Source organism: Pocillopora verrucosa, chromosome 11 (genome assembly GCF_036669915.1).
Source record: "Pocillopora verrucosa isolate sample1 chromosome 11, ASM3666991v2, whole genome shotgun sequence".
NCBI classification, from domain to species: Eukaryota; Metazoa; Cnidaria; class Anthozoa; order Scleractinia; family Pocilloporidae; genus Pocillopora; species Pocillopora verrucosa.
The window spans coordinates 7,017,560-7,034,717 of NC_089322.1; the positions used below are offsets into that span (position 1 = coordinate 7,017,560).

General features: G+C 38.7%; 2 protein-coding genes and 1 pseudogene across 2 annotated transcripts; 2 read left to right on the forward strand and 1 right to left on the reverse strand.

Annotated features, from left to right (window-relative positions):
- Nucleotides 1-273: 273 nt before the first annotated feature.
- Nucleotides 274-1,642, reverse strand: LOC131783883 (galanin receptor type 1-like). The gene has a single exon (XM_059100659.2). The coding sequence runs from the start codon at nucleotides 1,622-1,624 to the stop codon at nucleotides 347-349; it is 1,278 nt and encodes a 425-aa protein (XP_058956642.2). The 5' UTR covers nucleotides 1,625-1,642; the 3' UTR covers nucleotides 274-346.
- Nucleotides 1,643-9,582: 7,940 nt separating this feature from the next.
- LOC131783872 (orexin receptor type 2-like) lies at nucleotides 9,583-10,714 on the forward strand (annotated as a pseudogene).
- A 2,747-nt stretch (nucleotides 10,715-13,461) lies between these two features.
- On the forward strand, nucleotides 13,462-14,895 carry LOC131784020 (galanin receptor 2b-like). The gene has a single exon (XM_059100797.2). It carries the CDS (start codon nucleotides 13,462-13,464, stop codon nucleotides 14,797-14,799), a length of 1,338 nt encoding a protein of 445 aa, XP_058956780.2. The 3' UTR covers nucleotides 14,800-14,895.
- Nucleotides 14,896-17,158: the final 2,263 nt, after the last annotated feature.

Sequence of the window (17,158 nt, forward strand, 5' to 3'; positions counted from 1 at the left end):
AAAATCTATTTAATTCTTATAAATGTAATTAAAATTTGACCTCAAAGACCATTTCTTATTTCACGATAATAAATCAAATATCGCATTAAGCCTGTTCCGATATTTTGAACATTTCCGAAATTACAAGGGAAACTATTTTAAAAGGGTTGTATACGACGGACAACCCGGCAGGTTTTGAAACGACACATTTTATTCGACTCTTTTAATTTTTCCCAGCTGCGTTTATCATTATTAATTTCTTGTAATCGTTTCAGCTGAGATTAGGGGCAGGATTGGAACGAGAGTTCTTTCACTATCGAGGTGAATGTAGTAATGCCTGATGGCCGGACTTTCATTCACAATGCCTTCAACATGAGCTTTCGCGAAGCTCTTTGAAAAAATTGTGCGCTCCAGGTTTTGAGAGAGTCTCAAGGAATAATACTTTGTGTGAAGCACATATGTTTTCCACGGAGTCGTTATTCGACACCTTGGCTCCTCTCGAATCAGTAGCAACATCTCTGCCGGCGTCGCCATTTTGAATGAATGTTAATGGATGGACTTCGGCTGTTTCTGGGACGAGGCCCTGACTCGCACTTCTGCTGACCTTTTTGAGAACAAATTTCCTTGTGTCAGTGCTTATCTTTCTCAAGGGCTTCATACCTGCACGTCCAATCCTTGCAAATCCAGACCTAAATTCTTTGCTTTTCAAAGCATAGATGAACGGATTCAACACACTGTTGGCGTAGGTGAACAGACGGCTTACTACAGAAATGTAATGAAACAATCTGTGCTTTGCGCCACGTCCAAAGTCTACCCAAAGCCAAACAAATTGATTGGGAGACATGCCTATTGCGAATACCACTACAACGATAACGAACATTTTTGCTAAGCGAATGTTCTGTTCCCTTCGTTTAAATTCGCTTTCTTCCTTGCTTGAAGTCGAGTTTTTGTTGATGATGCGACGTTCGTGTCTGTGGTTTTTGGTGCTCTCGGAAAAAAGCCTTGTCGTGTTCGAACGTAAGCTTCGATAAATAAGCAGGTACGATGCAGACATAGTTGCCAGAGGAAGAGCAAATTGAAACAGAAACAGCACAATGGTATAAGCTTGTCTGTAGCCCGGTTTTGTCCAAGTTTCAGCGCAGGACCTTGGAGAGCTGTTGTATTGCAAAGCAATAAAATAAGGGGTGCATAAAATGATGGAGAAAACATGAATTGCCACAACAGTCTTCACAACTCGGATAGATGATGGGCGTTCGCTCAATGGCTTTGCAAGCGCTTTAAATCTGTCCAAACTAATAACTGCTAAAGTTAAAGACGATGATGTGGAAGGGGCCGTCTGAAATGGCCACAAAAGTTTGCACATCACCCTACCAAACGGCCACTCATGGTTAAGCTCTTCCAAAGCTAAATCAAACGGAATGCTTAAAGCGGGTGTCAAGAGGTCACATAAAGCCAAATTCAGGATCAAAAGGTTTGGAGTTGTTCTCATTCCTCTGGCCCCAATGATTACAATGGCCACTAAACTGTTCCCGACACAACTAAATGTGAAGATTGCAACGTACAGTGCTATCTTAAAAACACGGAATTCCATGTATTCAAAGGTATCGTTACTTCTACCAGCAAGATTGGTATTGTTCGTTAACATTTCCAAGCGACGACTCTAATCTTCGCCTTTTTTCCACAGGAAGCACTTGTCTGGGTTTGCGAGATGTCACTTAAATCTGTAAGTCGAATCAACACCATCATAATTGGTTTTCAGGGAGTAAAACTAGCGATATAAAAATTATAAGTTTACATTACCCCATATACCGAGCCCATCAATTCATGATCGAAAGTATCAATGAGCCTTTAATTCTTTCTCGTGAACGTAAAACAAAAAGAATCACTGCCCTTCAAAGTCATTTTAGGAAATTATAACCACATTATATCCACTGTGACAATACGTGGGGTCCTGAAATTTAAAGACACTACGTACATAAACTGTCTGACCTAAAATAGCTTCAAACTTAGCTATGACCCAATCCATGCAACATGGAATTTTTCTGTGGTGTCGCTGGGTTGAATTCATTAAGGCCGCCAAATCCATTAATTTTCTTACCCTATTAATAATTTTAACAAGAATTTGCAAGGTCATTTTGGGAAATCAAAAACCACGTTAATTTCATTGTGACAATTCATGGAGGTCCTTTTAAGAGCATGATAAAATATAAAGATCTCCTATCAAATTTTCCGATTTCACTTGAATAGCTACATCAATCTCAATTGCCAATCGAACGAGTTTTTGTGCAGTGAAATTGAGTAGAATTCATTAAGGCCCCGAAATCTAGTGTGAAAAAACTTAGTAACAAAGGCATGGATTCTTTTCCTGCAGATTCAGAGTTTCAAGTGAAAATTTGGATGTCATAACTGCAGGAATAAGCTAGAATGAAAGGTAACTGAAACCCTGCTTGGCAAAGTAAATTAAACACAGTGGATGAATTTTTTTTACCCGCTGTGCTTTTTAACTTTGTACATGAAGAACCGTAGGAAAGAGATGTGGATGCTCTTAGCTGCTTCTCACACTTATAGAGCGCTAAGGATGACGGGAAGCTTCCTTGCTTAAAACTTGAGTCTGTACCGGACCGACTTCATACTCAATGGAAAATAGCAGCAGTATATAGCTAACAGACAAAATAAACAAAGACACAGCATCGATTCCACGATTATTTCATAAACGTTCTCTGCCCGAAAAGGAATATCTTCCAATTTTTCTTCCTTGCAGTCAAAATTTCGACTCGAAAAATACGTTGGCCAAGGGGCTCGAGACTCTACGGAGAAGGGTATCTTTTGCGGCTTCAAACTTAAAGTACAAACTTACCCCGATGACTCTAAAACCCCAGCGGAATAATGCACTGTAAATACAATTTGGAAACTATTCGAAAAGTGCTCTCATTAGAGAATTGCACAACAAGTGCATGCAACTCACATTAACTGAGACGAGAGAGACTTTTTCCCTCGTAACAACATCAGGTTGGCTAGAAGCTACGGAGAATGAAAAGTGGCCACAAATACTTTATTTACAAGCCTCAATTCCCTTTTGCGGGATTAAGCGAGTAGTCCTGACTTGGAAAGATTAGTGGTCAGTTTAGTAGCCAATCAGAAAACAGGTATCCTGTATTTTTCGGTACCTGATTTTCCTTGCTTCAGAACATTTTTATCAAAACTTCTTTATCAAAACATCTTTATCAAAACATTTTTATCAAACATATTTATCCAAACCTTATGACAGGTTGTGTTTTTGTTTACATGCTTAAGGGAAAATTGATAGTTGTTACCATATGTTTTCCTGTAAGAAATATCATGTTAACAACTTAAGCATCAATTTAGCGCTATCGCAAATCGGTATGTTGCTATTTTACATCAACAAGATCCACTTGACATTGTTTCTTCCACAAAGCGCGAAAAAATCTTCCACGTTTCACTTTTTGTTCCACTAAGCGTCTGAATCCACTCTTAGCTTTCCGATAACTTGATAAATATTTTCCACCCGCTGAGAGAGGTCGGGCCTCTTGGTTGAAAGAATATCATTTAATCATTAGACTCATTTTTCATTTCGGCTAATCGGTTGGAAAGCGATGTCTACGATGTCGTCGAAGACCATTTACCACTTGAACAATGCAGATATTTAAAACAGTTTTACTAAAATGTTTTCGATCAGTCATGACGGGACGAAGATACAGAGCGCCAGCATTATTTGAAATATTGTTTTTTCAAAAACAAAACATATTTATGATCACACTAGAAGTTTTCCACGAGGAAAGTAGGAGACTCGTCAGCTTTGAATCAATTGTATCGCTGAAATAAAATTTTAGCGAAAAATTCCGCATTTGTCTGGATCTTTGTCTCCTTCCTTCCTTTATTTTATCCCTATTTTCTTTGTTAGTCTCTTATGGAGCTGCCTACATGTTCCATACAATTTTGCCAATTTGAGCTTACTTTGCTAGTTATGTCCTATCTTGACGAAGCTCAAGGAAGGAAGCCAGTCTTTAGACAGCGAACATTGCAAAGGAACGCGCTCCTGGCCCAATAGTTGATCGGAACGTTTTGTATCTGTACTTTGATTCGCCAAATATCTTGATATACAGCTGACTGATTTACCAGCTTAGCCACTGTCATCGTTATGAGGACTCAAACAGCAGTTGCAAATCAGACTGAGTTAGTAACAAGATTAAACTTTAGTCCAAAGCTGAAAAACAAAGACGTTTGGTAAAGGAAGATCAAAATAACCCGAGGGGTCAAAGAATTACACTTGAAAATTCCTTTCAAAAGTTTTTGGAAGTTAGAATTTTGGGTGCTCTTTACAGATATTGATACAGTTTTTGTCATTTCATCCATCGTTATCGATCATTATTATTTATATCATTCTTGATGAGCTAGTTGTAAATGATCGAGCTGCAACGATATAACTATCGACACGGTTAAGAGACCATGGGTCAAATTCTACGGAATTTTAAGAGAAGCAGCAGCATTCATCGTAGAGTTTACATGTTACTGTTATTAAGGCTTAAGCCATTGGTTTTTGATCGTGTAGGAGAAGAAAATATTTGTAGCGTTCGCAACTTTCGAGCACATTGAGGAAAACGATAACAATGTCCTCCGGGAGTTAGGCTACACTGGCACACGCATTGAGGTAATGTGGCGATAAACCTAATCCACGTTGAAGGAACGTGACATAGTCTAACATTGCTTAAACAAGTAAGCATTGATTTCCATTTTCGCCAATCAGGCTTTAACGTCTGCGGAGTTTAGGAATCGAAAACAAACTTTGCAAACAAACTGTCTCTTATATTAAAGTTCAGGGTACCAGCACTGCATGACTTCCAAAGACGCTCAAATCCACCTCGCTTCTAGCAACAAAAGACAAACATCAACTGAATTGAAGATGTTCAGTTAGGTCTTTGTTGGTAGACGGTATTTCCATCCCTACGATCGCTGTTTTATCGCGGTTTCTTGAATATCACATGTCTCCTCGAAACATCTTTCATGCCATCAATTGGGTGTTATCCATTCATTACTACACATATTACTTGCGAAGCCCAAAAAAACAAACCGCAAATTTTGAAATAACTGATGGAAAATGGTTTAAGTCATACAGTTATGCTTGCAGTGTACGCAAGGACGCGTGTATCGCCACTAACTGACAACTAGAAGATTAAATCAGTTTAAAAACCTACCTGGCTCAATTCGATCGAGTTCTGTGTATGTTTTGCACGTCTCTAATTCAACTTCTCTCGCTTCTTCCCTCTGATTCATTCATCATCAGTCGGATTTTGACACAACTCATCAGCTTTTTCAGCTCCGCACAAAATACTAACTTAAATTCCCATCTGCACATTTGATCTGCGCTTTAAAGTCTAATCTAGATATTTGATCTAGCAAATACCATCTGTAGCCGTTCTAGAAGCTTTTAAGACGAACCAATTAATTACAGACAAGCGCATTTTTTCGTTTGATGCAAACAGACGATAAAAACAAAACAAAAAAAGCAAAAACAAAAAAAAATTGTAGTGCTATTCTTTCTGCGTAAGGGTCTGGCCGTAAACCTCTTAACTACTCATGCAGCTGCATTGAAGTCAAATCTAATTGTTTCTTATTGACATATAACGTCATTATTCGATACTTATTGTGATAAAAAGGGGAAATACGGCTATTTGCTTTGGATCAAAGAGTTACTTTCCGTCAATCCGGAGACTTATGCCCTTCAGCTCAGCTGACGCAGACAGGCGTTATTCTAGCCAAAGTTTTCCATGCTTACGAATAAATCCTTTATCTTCACCTGGCTGACAATTCAATTGCTATTAATCAATTTGAATAGAAAAACCTGTCAGTTTGAAATCGTTGCGCCGATACATGCACAGGGGTTGAACACTACTTAAATGCAAATTGAATCCACTTGAATCAAGTACTTGAACTTAGACTATGGAATAATTCAGTTCACAGTAGCAAGAAAAAAAATACGTAATATTTCTTCCGCTTCGACCATTGGGTTTTCTAGTTAGTTTGCAGTCTTTTAAAGTTTCTCTCGGAGGGTTATGCATCACAAAAAGGCTCCACCGAATTATAAAGTTTCAGACATGACAAGAGTTTGGGACGAAGCGATTTTCGGTTGAGTGGTGAAGTTAAACCGGGTTTGCATCCATTCGGTTTGAATTTATTGCATTCTGTGATCAGTCTAAAAGACATGCGCCACTCTTTATGGGTGCAAGACTAAAGTCAATCATGCACGTTCTCGCACTTAAGGTAGGTTAAGCATATTTATTTTGAGTCAGTCCCATTGGCACCGTGTGAGGTAAACACTTTATCTGATTGTCCGTTTTGATGATTACCTTGGTTTTGCGAGACTCGATAAAAAGAAGCTTAAGCTTAAAATGACTTAAAAAAACAGAAGCTTGATCCGTCTCCAACAGTTAAGCCACTTTAGATCAAACAAATGGTAATTTACGACCGTAACTAGCGCTAAAAATTGTCAAGCAGTTGTAAAAATCTAGCTTGTGGCTGGCCCTGGTATGATGCGGCTGAGAATCATCAGATACCTTTTGGAATTTTAAAGCATATACTTTGAGCATCGTGCTGCCCAGAAACCCGATCTTTAAAAACTCACGATGTCTGCAGTTTGATCCTCCTTCGAGACGAGTTTCCTCATTTCTATCGATTCTGCTCTGGGTGATTCAAATCCAGCTCTATCGTCCATCAAAAATAAGTGGTTCAACCGTTCCAGATAACCTCTTCCAATAAATAAGTTAGCTAAGTAAGTGTATGCGTGTACCACTGCTTTACCTGAAATTACTGAGCTCAACCTCCACGACAACCAACTTTTCAACCTCCACGACGACTAACTTTCTCAATTAAATGAAATACCATCCATCCCATCAAAACATCGCTATTTATAAGGAAGAGTTGGACCAGGCACACATTTAGTCAGTGGATGATTTGATTGCGAAACATGCACTTGGGCCATGTATTTTGTGTCGGCTGAATCACTTTATCCAGTGCTGTGTAAGATAATCTAGAACAGTTGTTAATACTGCTGCTGATTCGATGAAGATGGCACAGCAGGGCTAACAGCAGGAGTTTAAAAATTATTCTGGATAATTGAAACAGTAAGCCATGATTTTGAACAACAAGGATAGATGGTTGCTTTGATTGATCGAGTTAGTTTCCTCCAGTAATAAGCAGTGGACATTAGTTAGAGGGGAGGGAGGCAGAACCGCGAGTTATTTGTTTAAAACACTCCTTTGATCCTTTCAGTTGCAGCAACTGCTTCAAACAGGCTCGTTTATTTACCCGGGAAAAGTGGAAACGTTGAACCACGTATGCAATTTGGTCATCTGCTCTTGGCTTGGATGGAATTCGGCCATCTGTTGTTGGTATAATATTGTACGAAGATGATTTCTCACTTTATTTCCCTATTTAGAGGTGAACAGAATATGAGAAATTCGGTTGGTGCGTGAGACAATGTCTGGAATTTGCCCGTCTGTTGCTGGTGTGGTTTACTTTGGAGATAATTTTCAGCAGAACTTTCGTATTCAGTGCTTAATTCAATTGTCGCCTAGAAGTCCTTATAGGCACTCAAGGAAGAAGATAACGCTATGAAATAAATTCTGTGCAACAACTAAAAAAAATACCTCTCGTACGAGAGGAAAACGAGGGCTTCAATAAAAGGTGGACTGGGAAGTCCTTCGGCAAGATTTACGCCTTAGGGTGTGAGAATTAAGACCATTGAAAAGCTGAAACTTGTTACAATTTGATCAAACGAAGATTAAATCTACAACTATCTATCGGTGAGCTTTTAATTTAGGGGTCAGTCTGCTGTTTACCACTTAAGTTTCTCATTTACTTATAAAACGAAATTAGGGAAGACATTATAGAGGAACTATATTAATTGATAGTGACAAATTACGTTTTACAACTGAAGCAGAGGGCTCTAGTAATGATGATGATTAATTAGCACAGTTAGTCAAAGAAGAAAGATAAATGTGCGGCAAATTATACGTCGAATAACTTAAGCTGTTAATCAATGATGCAATGTCTCCGTTTACGATACCTATCAAGGCCGGTATGCGGCTTTGATAGGCTTTGAGGAACGGGATGGTATGCAACAAAGTATTCAAAAGGTTCTTTTTTCCCTTAAAGGAATTGACAATAGAATGAAAAATATCATCATTTGTTTTAAAAAGTAGATCAACTTCAAAACAACAGCGTATAGTATTACGTTTCAGGTTGACTAGAGAGTCATGGTTCGATTCTTCGTAAAAAGTACAGAACTAAAGTTCGTATAACATGCATGATTAGAGGATTTTGATCAAGACTTTGTTTTTAGTGTTTGATTTCGGATTTTTCTATTTTTGGTTCTTGCTTTTTTTTTGTCGTTGGCTCGTCGTTTTTTATTTGGTTTGTTACTTTGTCTTCTTGTTGTTTTGCTATGTTTAGTCAAAACTCATCAGTCATTCATCACCATAGTTACAAAAGATGTTGCTCATTATAGTATTTTAGCCAAATGTGGACTGTTTTGCTAAATTCCTGGCGAGCGCAGGCGACTCTCAGTTGAAAAGCTATAAAAGAACATGCTATCTCCATCAAAATTTATTCTCATACTTGGACAGGTAAAGTAACTGAAGATGAAGAATTACTTGACAAACCCCTAATATCTGAATTAGTTTTTGCGAGATAACCACCGGAAAAGAAACTGACTTCTCACCACCTTTACCTCTAGGGCTTTCTTTAATTTGATTACAGGAAAAGAAGAATATGAACTGTAAATGGTCGATAAGGTTCTTAAAAAACCGCAGTGGTTAAAGGTCTCATCTGTTGGCGCAATGACTTCCTTCGATCCTCCCAATTTGCGATTGATTGATGATTGCCCTAAAATGAAGCTTAATTGGTATTCCGCCTAATTCTCTTGCGTTTTAAAAGAGGGGTTAAGCATGATATCAACGGGAAACAGCAAACAGCAAAACTTGAACTTTCGGAGTCTTTTTTTTCAGCAGCTTGTGCTTTGAGGTGAACATATTTGCATCGGCGCTGAACAAGAGATTTTTCTTCCTTCAATTTTGAACAGGTTCGATTGGAGAGATCTTTTTTTTTCGTTTGCCGTTGAAGTAGAAATAAGATCTAAATGTAATCACTAAGAGTCAAATCTTCTCTGTTTTTAATTGTCTTCCTCCCCCCCCCCAATTTTCAAATTTACCGTCACTTGAGACCTCAACCATAGGATAGGTGACATTCCTCTTGAGAAGAAAAACTTCTGAGGTTATGACCTACTATCAGAAAAAGATTTTGATTTGTGCATAATTAGTGGTTCGCACGCAAGTTCATTGAGCCTTTGCTAGCTAATTACTCACGTCTAATGGATGAACATCTTCGCGACGAGATTATAACATAAATTTGCATTTAATACTGCTTTGACGTAATCTAGATGCCCTTCGGAACTCTAACGGCTATCCCAAACCGTTAAGCCCTTCAATTAACGGGATTCACGTGAGCTTAAGATCAGCGAGTCGCTCTCCATGAACTGATTATTATCTCTCGAGAAAGGTAAACTTCAGTTACCAATTTTTCAAACAAATGGAAAATCCAACACTTATACTGATTTTTGGAGGAAATAACACGATTTCAGGGTTTAACTGCACCTCGCCAAGCACACTAACGACGACTACATCTTTGAGAGTTGCAGTAATCGCTCGGTTCCAAATCCCTAAGTACGTCTTATACGTAATTATCTTGACCATAAGTATTGTTAGCAATACAGCCGTCGTACACATTATCAGGACTCAGAGGAAAGTTGGCCATCTGTGACGCCATTACTCCCACCATCAGCATCCCGATCGATTGGGTTTTTGAAGAATCCGGCTACAAGTGGACTTTTGGGCCAATCTTTTGCAGGATACTTTGGCCTCTACAGACAATGTTCTCCACTTCAACATCCTTAACGATAACTACGATTTGTTAAGACAGATATCGAGCAATCGTGCATCCTTTCAAGGCCCGAAGGATCACGAAAACTCACACCAAGCACTACATCTTTGCAATTCATTTCACATCATGTGTGTTGATGATACCTTACGTTGGTGTGCTGAGGTTGGAAGGAAGTGATTGCCGTGAGAACTGGCCTGCTCCCGTCTCGAGATTCAGAAAAGCATACAGTTTGGTTCTGTTTCTTGTACAATATGGAATACCGTTGACTCTTATGGTCACTTTGCATTCTTTTGCGCTTAGGACCCTCCGCGGAACATCAAGTTATATGAAACCGCAAAGAAATGGAATTCAGAGGATAGAGAGATCGCAATCAGAGCTCTCTGCTATGAATCTGCTAGGAAGAAAAAGGAGCAAAAAATTCAAGTCACGAAGATGTTTGTTGGCTGTAATAGTGTTCTCGTTGAGTACGTTCCCCAACCAAGTCTTGTGGTTATGGGTGGATTTCGGAAATGGAAAAGATAGCGACTACTTTGCCATCATATCAGCTGTTTGTTGACTGTTCACATACTCAAATAGTGTCCTCAATCCAATTATCTATGGCTTTTATAGCCGTGAGTTTCGTTCCAGGAAGAGTTTGCTTAAGAATTCCACATGTCCCAAGTCCACGCAAAGACATGTTATCATGTTCACGTCCATGGCTGATCCTTCTGTTGCAAGAAGAGGTGGGCATGAAGTGGAATCAACAAACAGCGTCTTTAATGAAGGATTTGCTTCCCGCTGATACCTCGACATTGCAAATAATGACACTATTGACTTCAAGGAGAGTTATAGAACTGAAGGTACACGAAATTCCTTCAAAGCCTCGATTCAATGAGCTCATTACCTTCCAAACGTCGTTGTCAACAAAACGCACTAAATTTAAAAGGGTTGAACCAAGTGGAAGCAGAATCGAAAGAATTAATTTTCATCTCAGCAGAACAGCCAGGTCTTTTACACAGAATAACAAAGAAATCATTCATTCGAACATATATTGTTTTCCATTTCTGTAAATCTCCTTACATCTCATCATAACATTTTGAGAAAGCAGATGTTGAATTGTTAGTATGAGGAGTGGCTTTTTAGGCTATGGGAAAATTTTAGAATCGAGTGCTTATATTTCAGTTATGCGGAATTTCAGTAATCTAACCTCACTTGCTTCAGTTTAAACAAATCGTGCGATTTTTTAATATTATCGGTGACTCAAAAATATGAATCCTTGTAGTGTGGATTGTCTTTCTGTTTATTTGTTCCATTTATTTGTTTATTTGTTCCATGCGCCGTATCCCTTGGATTACTAAGGCTACATACGGGCAAACTGACGTCGCCTTATCTCATCGTCTTACATATGGCCACATAGGCAGTATCAGAGACGTAAAGAGCTTGCGGTTTTTAAGTATAAAGTCGGGCGGTCGGAAGTATGTAAAATCGTTGACGTGTGAACGGCCTGTTTTTCAAACAAAAAAAGGTGATAGCTTTCCAATTTAGCTAGATAATGAAAAAAAGTGCTCAAACCATTCATAGAAAGTCAAAATAACCTGGAACTCAAAAGAAGAACTCTGTAACCCCAAAGAGTAAGAAGAAGCTAATTTACCCAATATTTTCATCCCTAGATGAAACATTACTAAAGAGTAAAGGAAATGATCGCAAATTCAAGAACTGCTTCATTTTTAGACAAATTCTCTTCGTAAGTGCCATAGGGAATGAATAGAGCGCAGTATGGATAACTTTCATGCTGATGTTAGGTTGTGAGGGGTTAGTATGGTTTTTCAGGGTATGTATTTGAACTGTGTCAAACAGGAGGAATCCTCTCGAACTTTGCCGGTTATGCAAATAATTTCTTTTCTACTGTTAATCACCGTATGTTCTCTTAATTGCTGTCACCTTTCCATGATGTGGAATGGATCTAGAATGTGATATCAGTTTTAAATGATCTGATATCTCAAACAATTTATAAACTTCCTCTGCCGCGAACTTTCCTACAATCGAACCAGTTTTCAAGTTTAGTTTGGTTTGAATCTTACCGGCTTAATTACTTCGGCGAAACAGAAAGACGACTTAGGCGACCGATCCAGAGAACGCCATGACGTAGAAAGGAATAACAAAGACACATAAAGATCAGTATTTTGACAATTTAATTTCCCTAACCATTCTAAGCACCATATGGCAGCCTTATGTAGCCTTTCCATACATTTACGCAATTCGGGAAGCCGCAAAACTCTAAAACAAAAATTTATCTTTCAAATCGGCACTCTTAATCCCCACAGTATCAACGAACTCTTTTCAAAAAATATATTCTTTTGTCGTATTCATGCTTCAACCAAAGTGCAGCTCTATCTTTCTGTGTATAAACCACACAAAACGCAAAATTGCTCTTAATGCTCTGACTAACGCTCGAAACGTCAGCTTTACAACCTCTTTGCGGCTGCCAATTTAAATTATCAACTCAGTTGATAAAACCAAATTACCCTGTTATACTCCCCCATAGACGCAGCACCACAGTTCCTTTAGAAACTTACCCCCTGCATCAATTACGTCTGGCTATCACTACTGGGTGCTACTATGAATGTTTGTTTCATTGCTGACTGTAGTTTTACACAGCGGGTGTTCTAAACATCGCGTAGGCAAGTTTTCATACAAAACACTTGTATAAATTACATGATTTACCCGAATAACATGAAAACTGTAGTTTAGCTGTCCAGTTTTCAAAATTGCTCACCCCAAAACTCTCTTAAGATTTCCTTCTATATGATCCTTGACTATCAAAACAGTTTCTTAATTTTATAGCGGCAAACTGACCTAGTTAGGAAATATAGGGTGAAATGCTGAGTCATATGTAGTAAGAAAAGTTACAAAGATGCTAAATCCCGCCCCTCTTTTGCAATAAATTTGTGTTAATGGTTTTTCCATGTCCACTTTCCTGCTGATGGTGAGTACAAAGGTAATTCACCATCACTATTGTCTTCCCCGAATCATCAATCTTTTAAGCGATATTGCAAGATTAAAACGTTAAAAGGAGAAGTAAAACGTCGGCGCTATTGGCTGCTTCGGTTGAAACAGGCAGCTGATTTTGCGAGCGAATTACCACCAACCACTCACGTCAACTTTAGATCGCCAAGTCGCATGATATTCATAATGACAGATCTGGTTGTTTGTTGATCAGCTAAAAAAAAAAAGCATGAATGTCTATAGAATCAAACAATTTATTTTTTTTACCTTATGTCATCGTTTAAATTTACTAATCAGGCGGCTGCAGTTTTTGTCTGTCCACATATAAACTTTGAAATTATTGCATGCCGTGTCTCTGTGGACTTCCCGAACGGCGTCAGTTGATTAAACATTCACAACATTATCTGCCTGTTGATTGGTCGTCAAAGCTTTTAGTAAATTAAACTGTAAGTCGCATATTAAAGATTTAAGCAACCTAAAAAGGTCTAACACATTTTAATAGTCGAATTTCATAAACTGGATCTGACTAAGGAGGAAACAAATATGACCAATGTATCTCTTTCAGATGACGCTACAAGAAATGCGGATCTTCATTTACATACAATTTATCCGCCACCAGAAACACTGGGCTTTAAAATCCCAAAGATAGTCTTGTATTGTTCGATACTCCTCATCTGCACAACTGGAAATGCAATGCTAATAGCGGTAATTCTTAGCTCAAAGCGCATGAGGTCTCTGCCAAGTAACATTCTCATTTTAAATCTGGCTTTTGTTGACTTATTAACCTTGATTATGAGTATTCCCTTTGATGTTGTGGTGGAAGAGAACCACTACATCTGGCCTTATGGTGATGCTTTGTGCAAGCTGTTGTTCCCTGCAGCTACTCTTCTTTCCACTTGTTCATCCCTCACTTTGGCCGCCATTTCGCTGGATAGATACCGGACATTGCTTCATCCTTTTAAATCAAAACTCTCGGTGATCCAAGTAAAATGTATCCTTGTAGCGGTGGATTGTGTTTCTGTTTTATTTGTTGTTCCATACGCCGTGTTCCTTGGATTACAGAACAATATTTGCATTGAAGAATGGCCAGGGTTTTTGTATCGACAAATTTACACAGTGTTTTTGGTCTCTGTGCAGTACGCGCTTCCTTTGCTGTTCATGATGACTATGTACATTCTCGCTTCTTCGAAACTTTACACTGCGACCAAGAATGTAAGAAAAATGTCAATCTCCCTTGAAAATGACAGACGCCCATCCACGTCCTTCAGAGAACGTCTCGTGCGCCGAGAAAGCTTTGCCGTGAGCCAAGAACAAAACGTGAAAGTCACAAAAATGTTTGTAATTATCGTCGTTGCATTTGCCATCTGCACCCTTCCTAACCAAGTGCTGTGGTTATGGATCGATTTTGGCAAGAACGGTGATGTCACCTCCCTTACGAAAGAGATTATAATCTGTCGGTTCTTCACTTACACTAACGGTTGCCTAAACCCTATTATATTTTTCACATTTAGACGCGATTATCGTCGCGGTTTGCATAAAATCCTACGGAGAATGACCGGGAGAAGACCAGACACAAACGTGGAGAGGATACAAAGACTTTGGAGCAAATTTGACGTTACCCCGCAGGTTGGCGGCGACACGAAGCTTGCGCGCCAGAGGAAAATGGGAATTCAGGAAAGCGGTCCACTCGTTGATCAAAATAATCCTAAATTTTCTATCGAAACATGTAGCAAATCAACACTACAGTCACAACTACAGTCACAACTACACAAACGTGAATCTTGCCAGGCAGAGCAAGCGCTAAAAGCCCGCCATGTGATTTCAACTACAAGTGCAAGAAAAGTGTCTCAAGATGAAAGCATAGCAACTTCGTGGGTTTAGCCCTTCAATTCCCAGACGCGATTGATAAACAACCTCTTCTCACGAAATGTGATCCAGGATAATAATACTGATAATGATGCATTTATATCACGTATTTTCCATATTGATAATTATGCTCTAATACGTTCTACAACACTTTGCGGGAGACTTTCGGTGGATACATTGAGCAGTTTGAAATTTTTGACGGAAATTTTTGATGGAAATTTTTGCAGGTGCCCCCAATTTAAGAAGTTTTCGAAGCAAGGCCAGACTACAATATCTGAAGTAACGTTATCTACTTTCTGCGAAAAGTGCGTGGGTTCTTTAACGAGAGAGGAATCGAAAAAAAAAAATAGTCAGAGGCTGAATGTTATCAGTGTTACAACACTAAACTAAAATGGTATCGATGTCACGAGGCCCATGCCCCCGGTCGAGAACCTCATTAATCTGGAAGAACGTCGCATAATTAAATGATATCTGGTCTTCTTATTCAGGACGTTAGTACGTTTTCCTGGAAAGGAAATTACTGATGTCTAACTGAAAGGGGAATCCGCGTGCTTATGCGTCTGCACTTTTCATTCCATCAACGTGCCGGTAAAATTTTAAACTGTTGAAAACCAGGTTAGGAGACGATATTTCGACTTGTGTGGGGTAGCATAACGTGCGCGGTATAGAATGTAGAAGTTTGGGTAATCGCATGCGTAAGTTTGGGTAATGACTTGATTTCAAATAAAATTTGGAATTAATAATGTCGATTAAGTTGACTGAAAGCACCACCAAAATTCACCACGAGCCTGAGGGGCGAGCGGTGCAATTTGTAGTCTTTGTAAAAATACACGTGAAGCTATGTATTCTAAATTGCACGTGGATATCCATGTGATTATTTGTTAATGATATACATAAAGACGTTACGAGACAGCTTTTCATAAATACGTAGAAGCAGAGATAGCGACTAATTCATTTAAACGCTGTAAATGTCATGGTACGCCTTCTAAATTAAAACAAAAATTTTCCAAATGTTTTCGAACGTTCACTTTAAGCCCCGAAAAAATTGAAAGCTCGGGTCAACAGCTTCTTACCTTCAAACGATGTAAATGTCATCGTGCACGTGCTGAATCAGAATAATAATTTTACAAATGTCTTCTCACGTTCAGTATAAGCCGCCAAAAAGTTCAAAGTACGGGTAAACAGCTTCTTGCTTTCAATTTGCACTGAATTGATTCTTCTCTGCACTTATTTACCTCTCTAGAGCATTGCGATGCTAGAAAACTTAATTCCACTCAGGAAATACGACAGACGGAATTTTCTATGTATATTATCAAGGTAATGACAGTCTCGTTTTCACAATGAGGTCAGACAGCGTAAAACGATGTCAATTCCCGCAGGAGCCTGATCTCCGTCAATGATAAAAATTTTCTCAGTGACTCTTCCCTAAAGAAATAGAATTTCCCTAACCAATTGAAAACGAAACCTCGGATAATCTAAAGACATCCCACTTACATTGTTTACCGTTTCCACCTTTTATCTTTGAATCGCAAACAAACTTTGAATAAAACATCTAACTAAATTCCACGACCGTCCCAAGTTGTCTTCACAAAAGGTAAAATTCTTTCAAATCTCGGTGACCTAAACATCTCTTTCAGTTATCAATGGCAATACATCTTTACACATGGATATAAGCGTTATTTTCATTTCAATATTCCCCTTCTTGTCACCGAAAAATATTAATTAATATTAATCAACGTTTTTTTCCTGGTCCAAGGGATTTTTTTTCCCTTTTATAACCTTCTCCTATCTAAGAATACCATCTAAATGACGTTAACGATGTAAGTTCATTGATAAGCCTGAGTTATTCAGCGTTGAAATATCCCTTTACTAAGAATTTATAAAAAGGAAAAAATGTGCAAAAATAACTTAGGCATGCTCAAGTTAACAATCGGTTCATACGTCAGCGTGCGTTCATCGAGATATGAAGCACGCGGAAAGTTTGGAGAGCACGAAAGATGCGTAAGAGTTACTCGAGGCGTAGCCGAGAGCAGCTCTAGCTTCTTGAGTCCTCTCCAAACTTCCCGCGTGCTTCATATCTCGATGAACGCACAGCTGACCTATGAACCAATAGGCCATTTTACAGTTGTGTACTTAGTTGCCAAGCCTTTGATTTGGAGTGAGGCTGAAGGTGACCTTGTTGTGTTAGGGACCAGAATCTAGTTAGCATGATAACAAATTAATTTGCATTTCAAAAGCAGCAAGGTTTGTATCATAACAAGGTCACCCTTAGCCTCACTCCTGTTCAAAGGCTTGGCAACCAAGCATACAACTGTAAAATGGACTATTGTTTTATAACATTTTCAACCTGATAATTTTTTTTCTCGAGGGATTT

Excerpts from the sequence above, each read along its gene's own strand:
- LOC131783883 (XM_059100659.2), bottom strand. The coding sequence starts at position 1,624 with ATGTTAACGAACAATACCAATCTTGCTGGTAGAAGTAACGATACCTTT.
- LOC131784020 (XM_059100797.2), top strand. The coding sequence starts at position 13,462 with ATGACCAATGTATCTCTTTCAGATGACGCTACAAGAAATGCGGATCTT.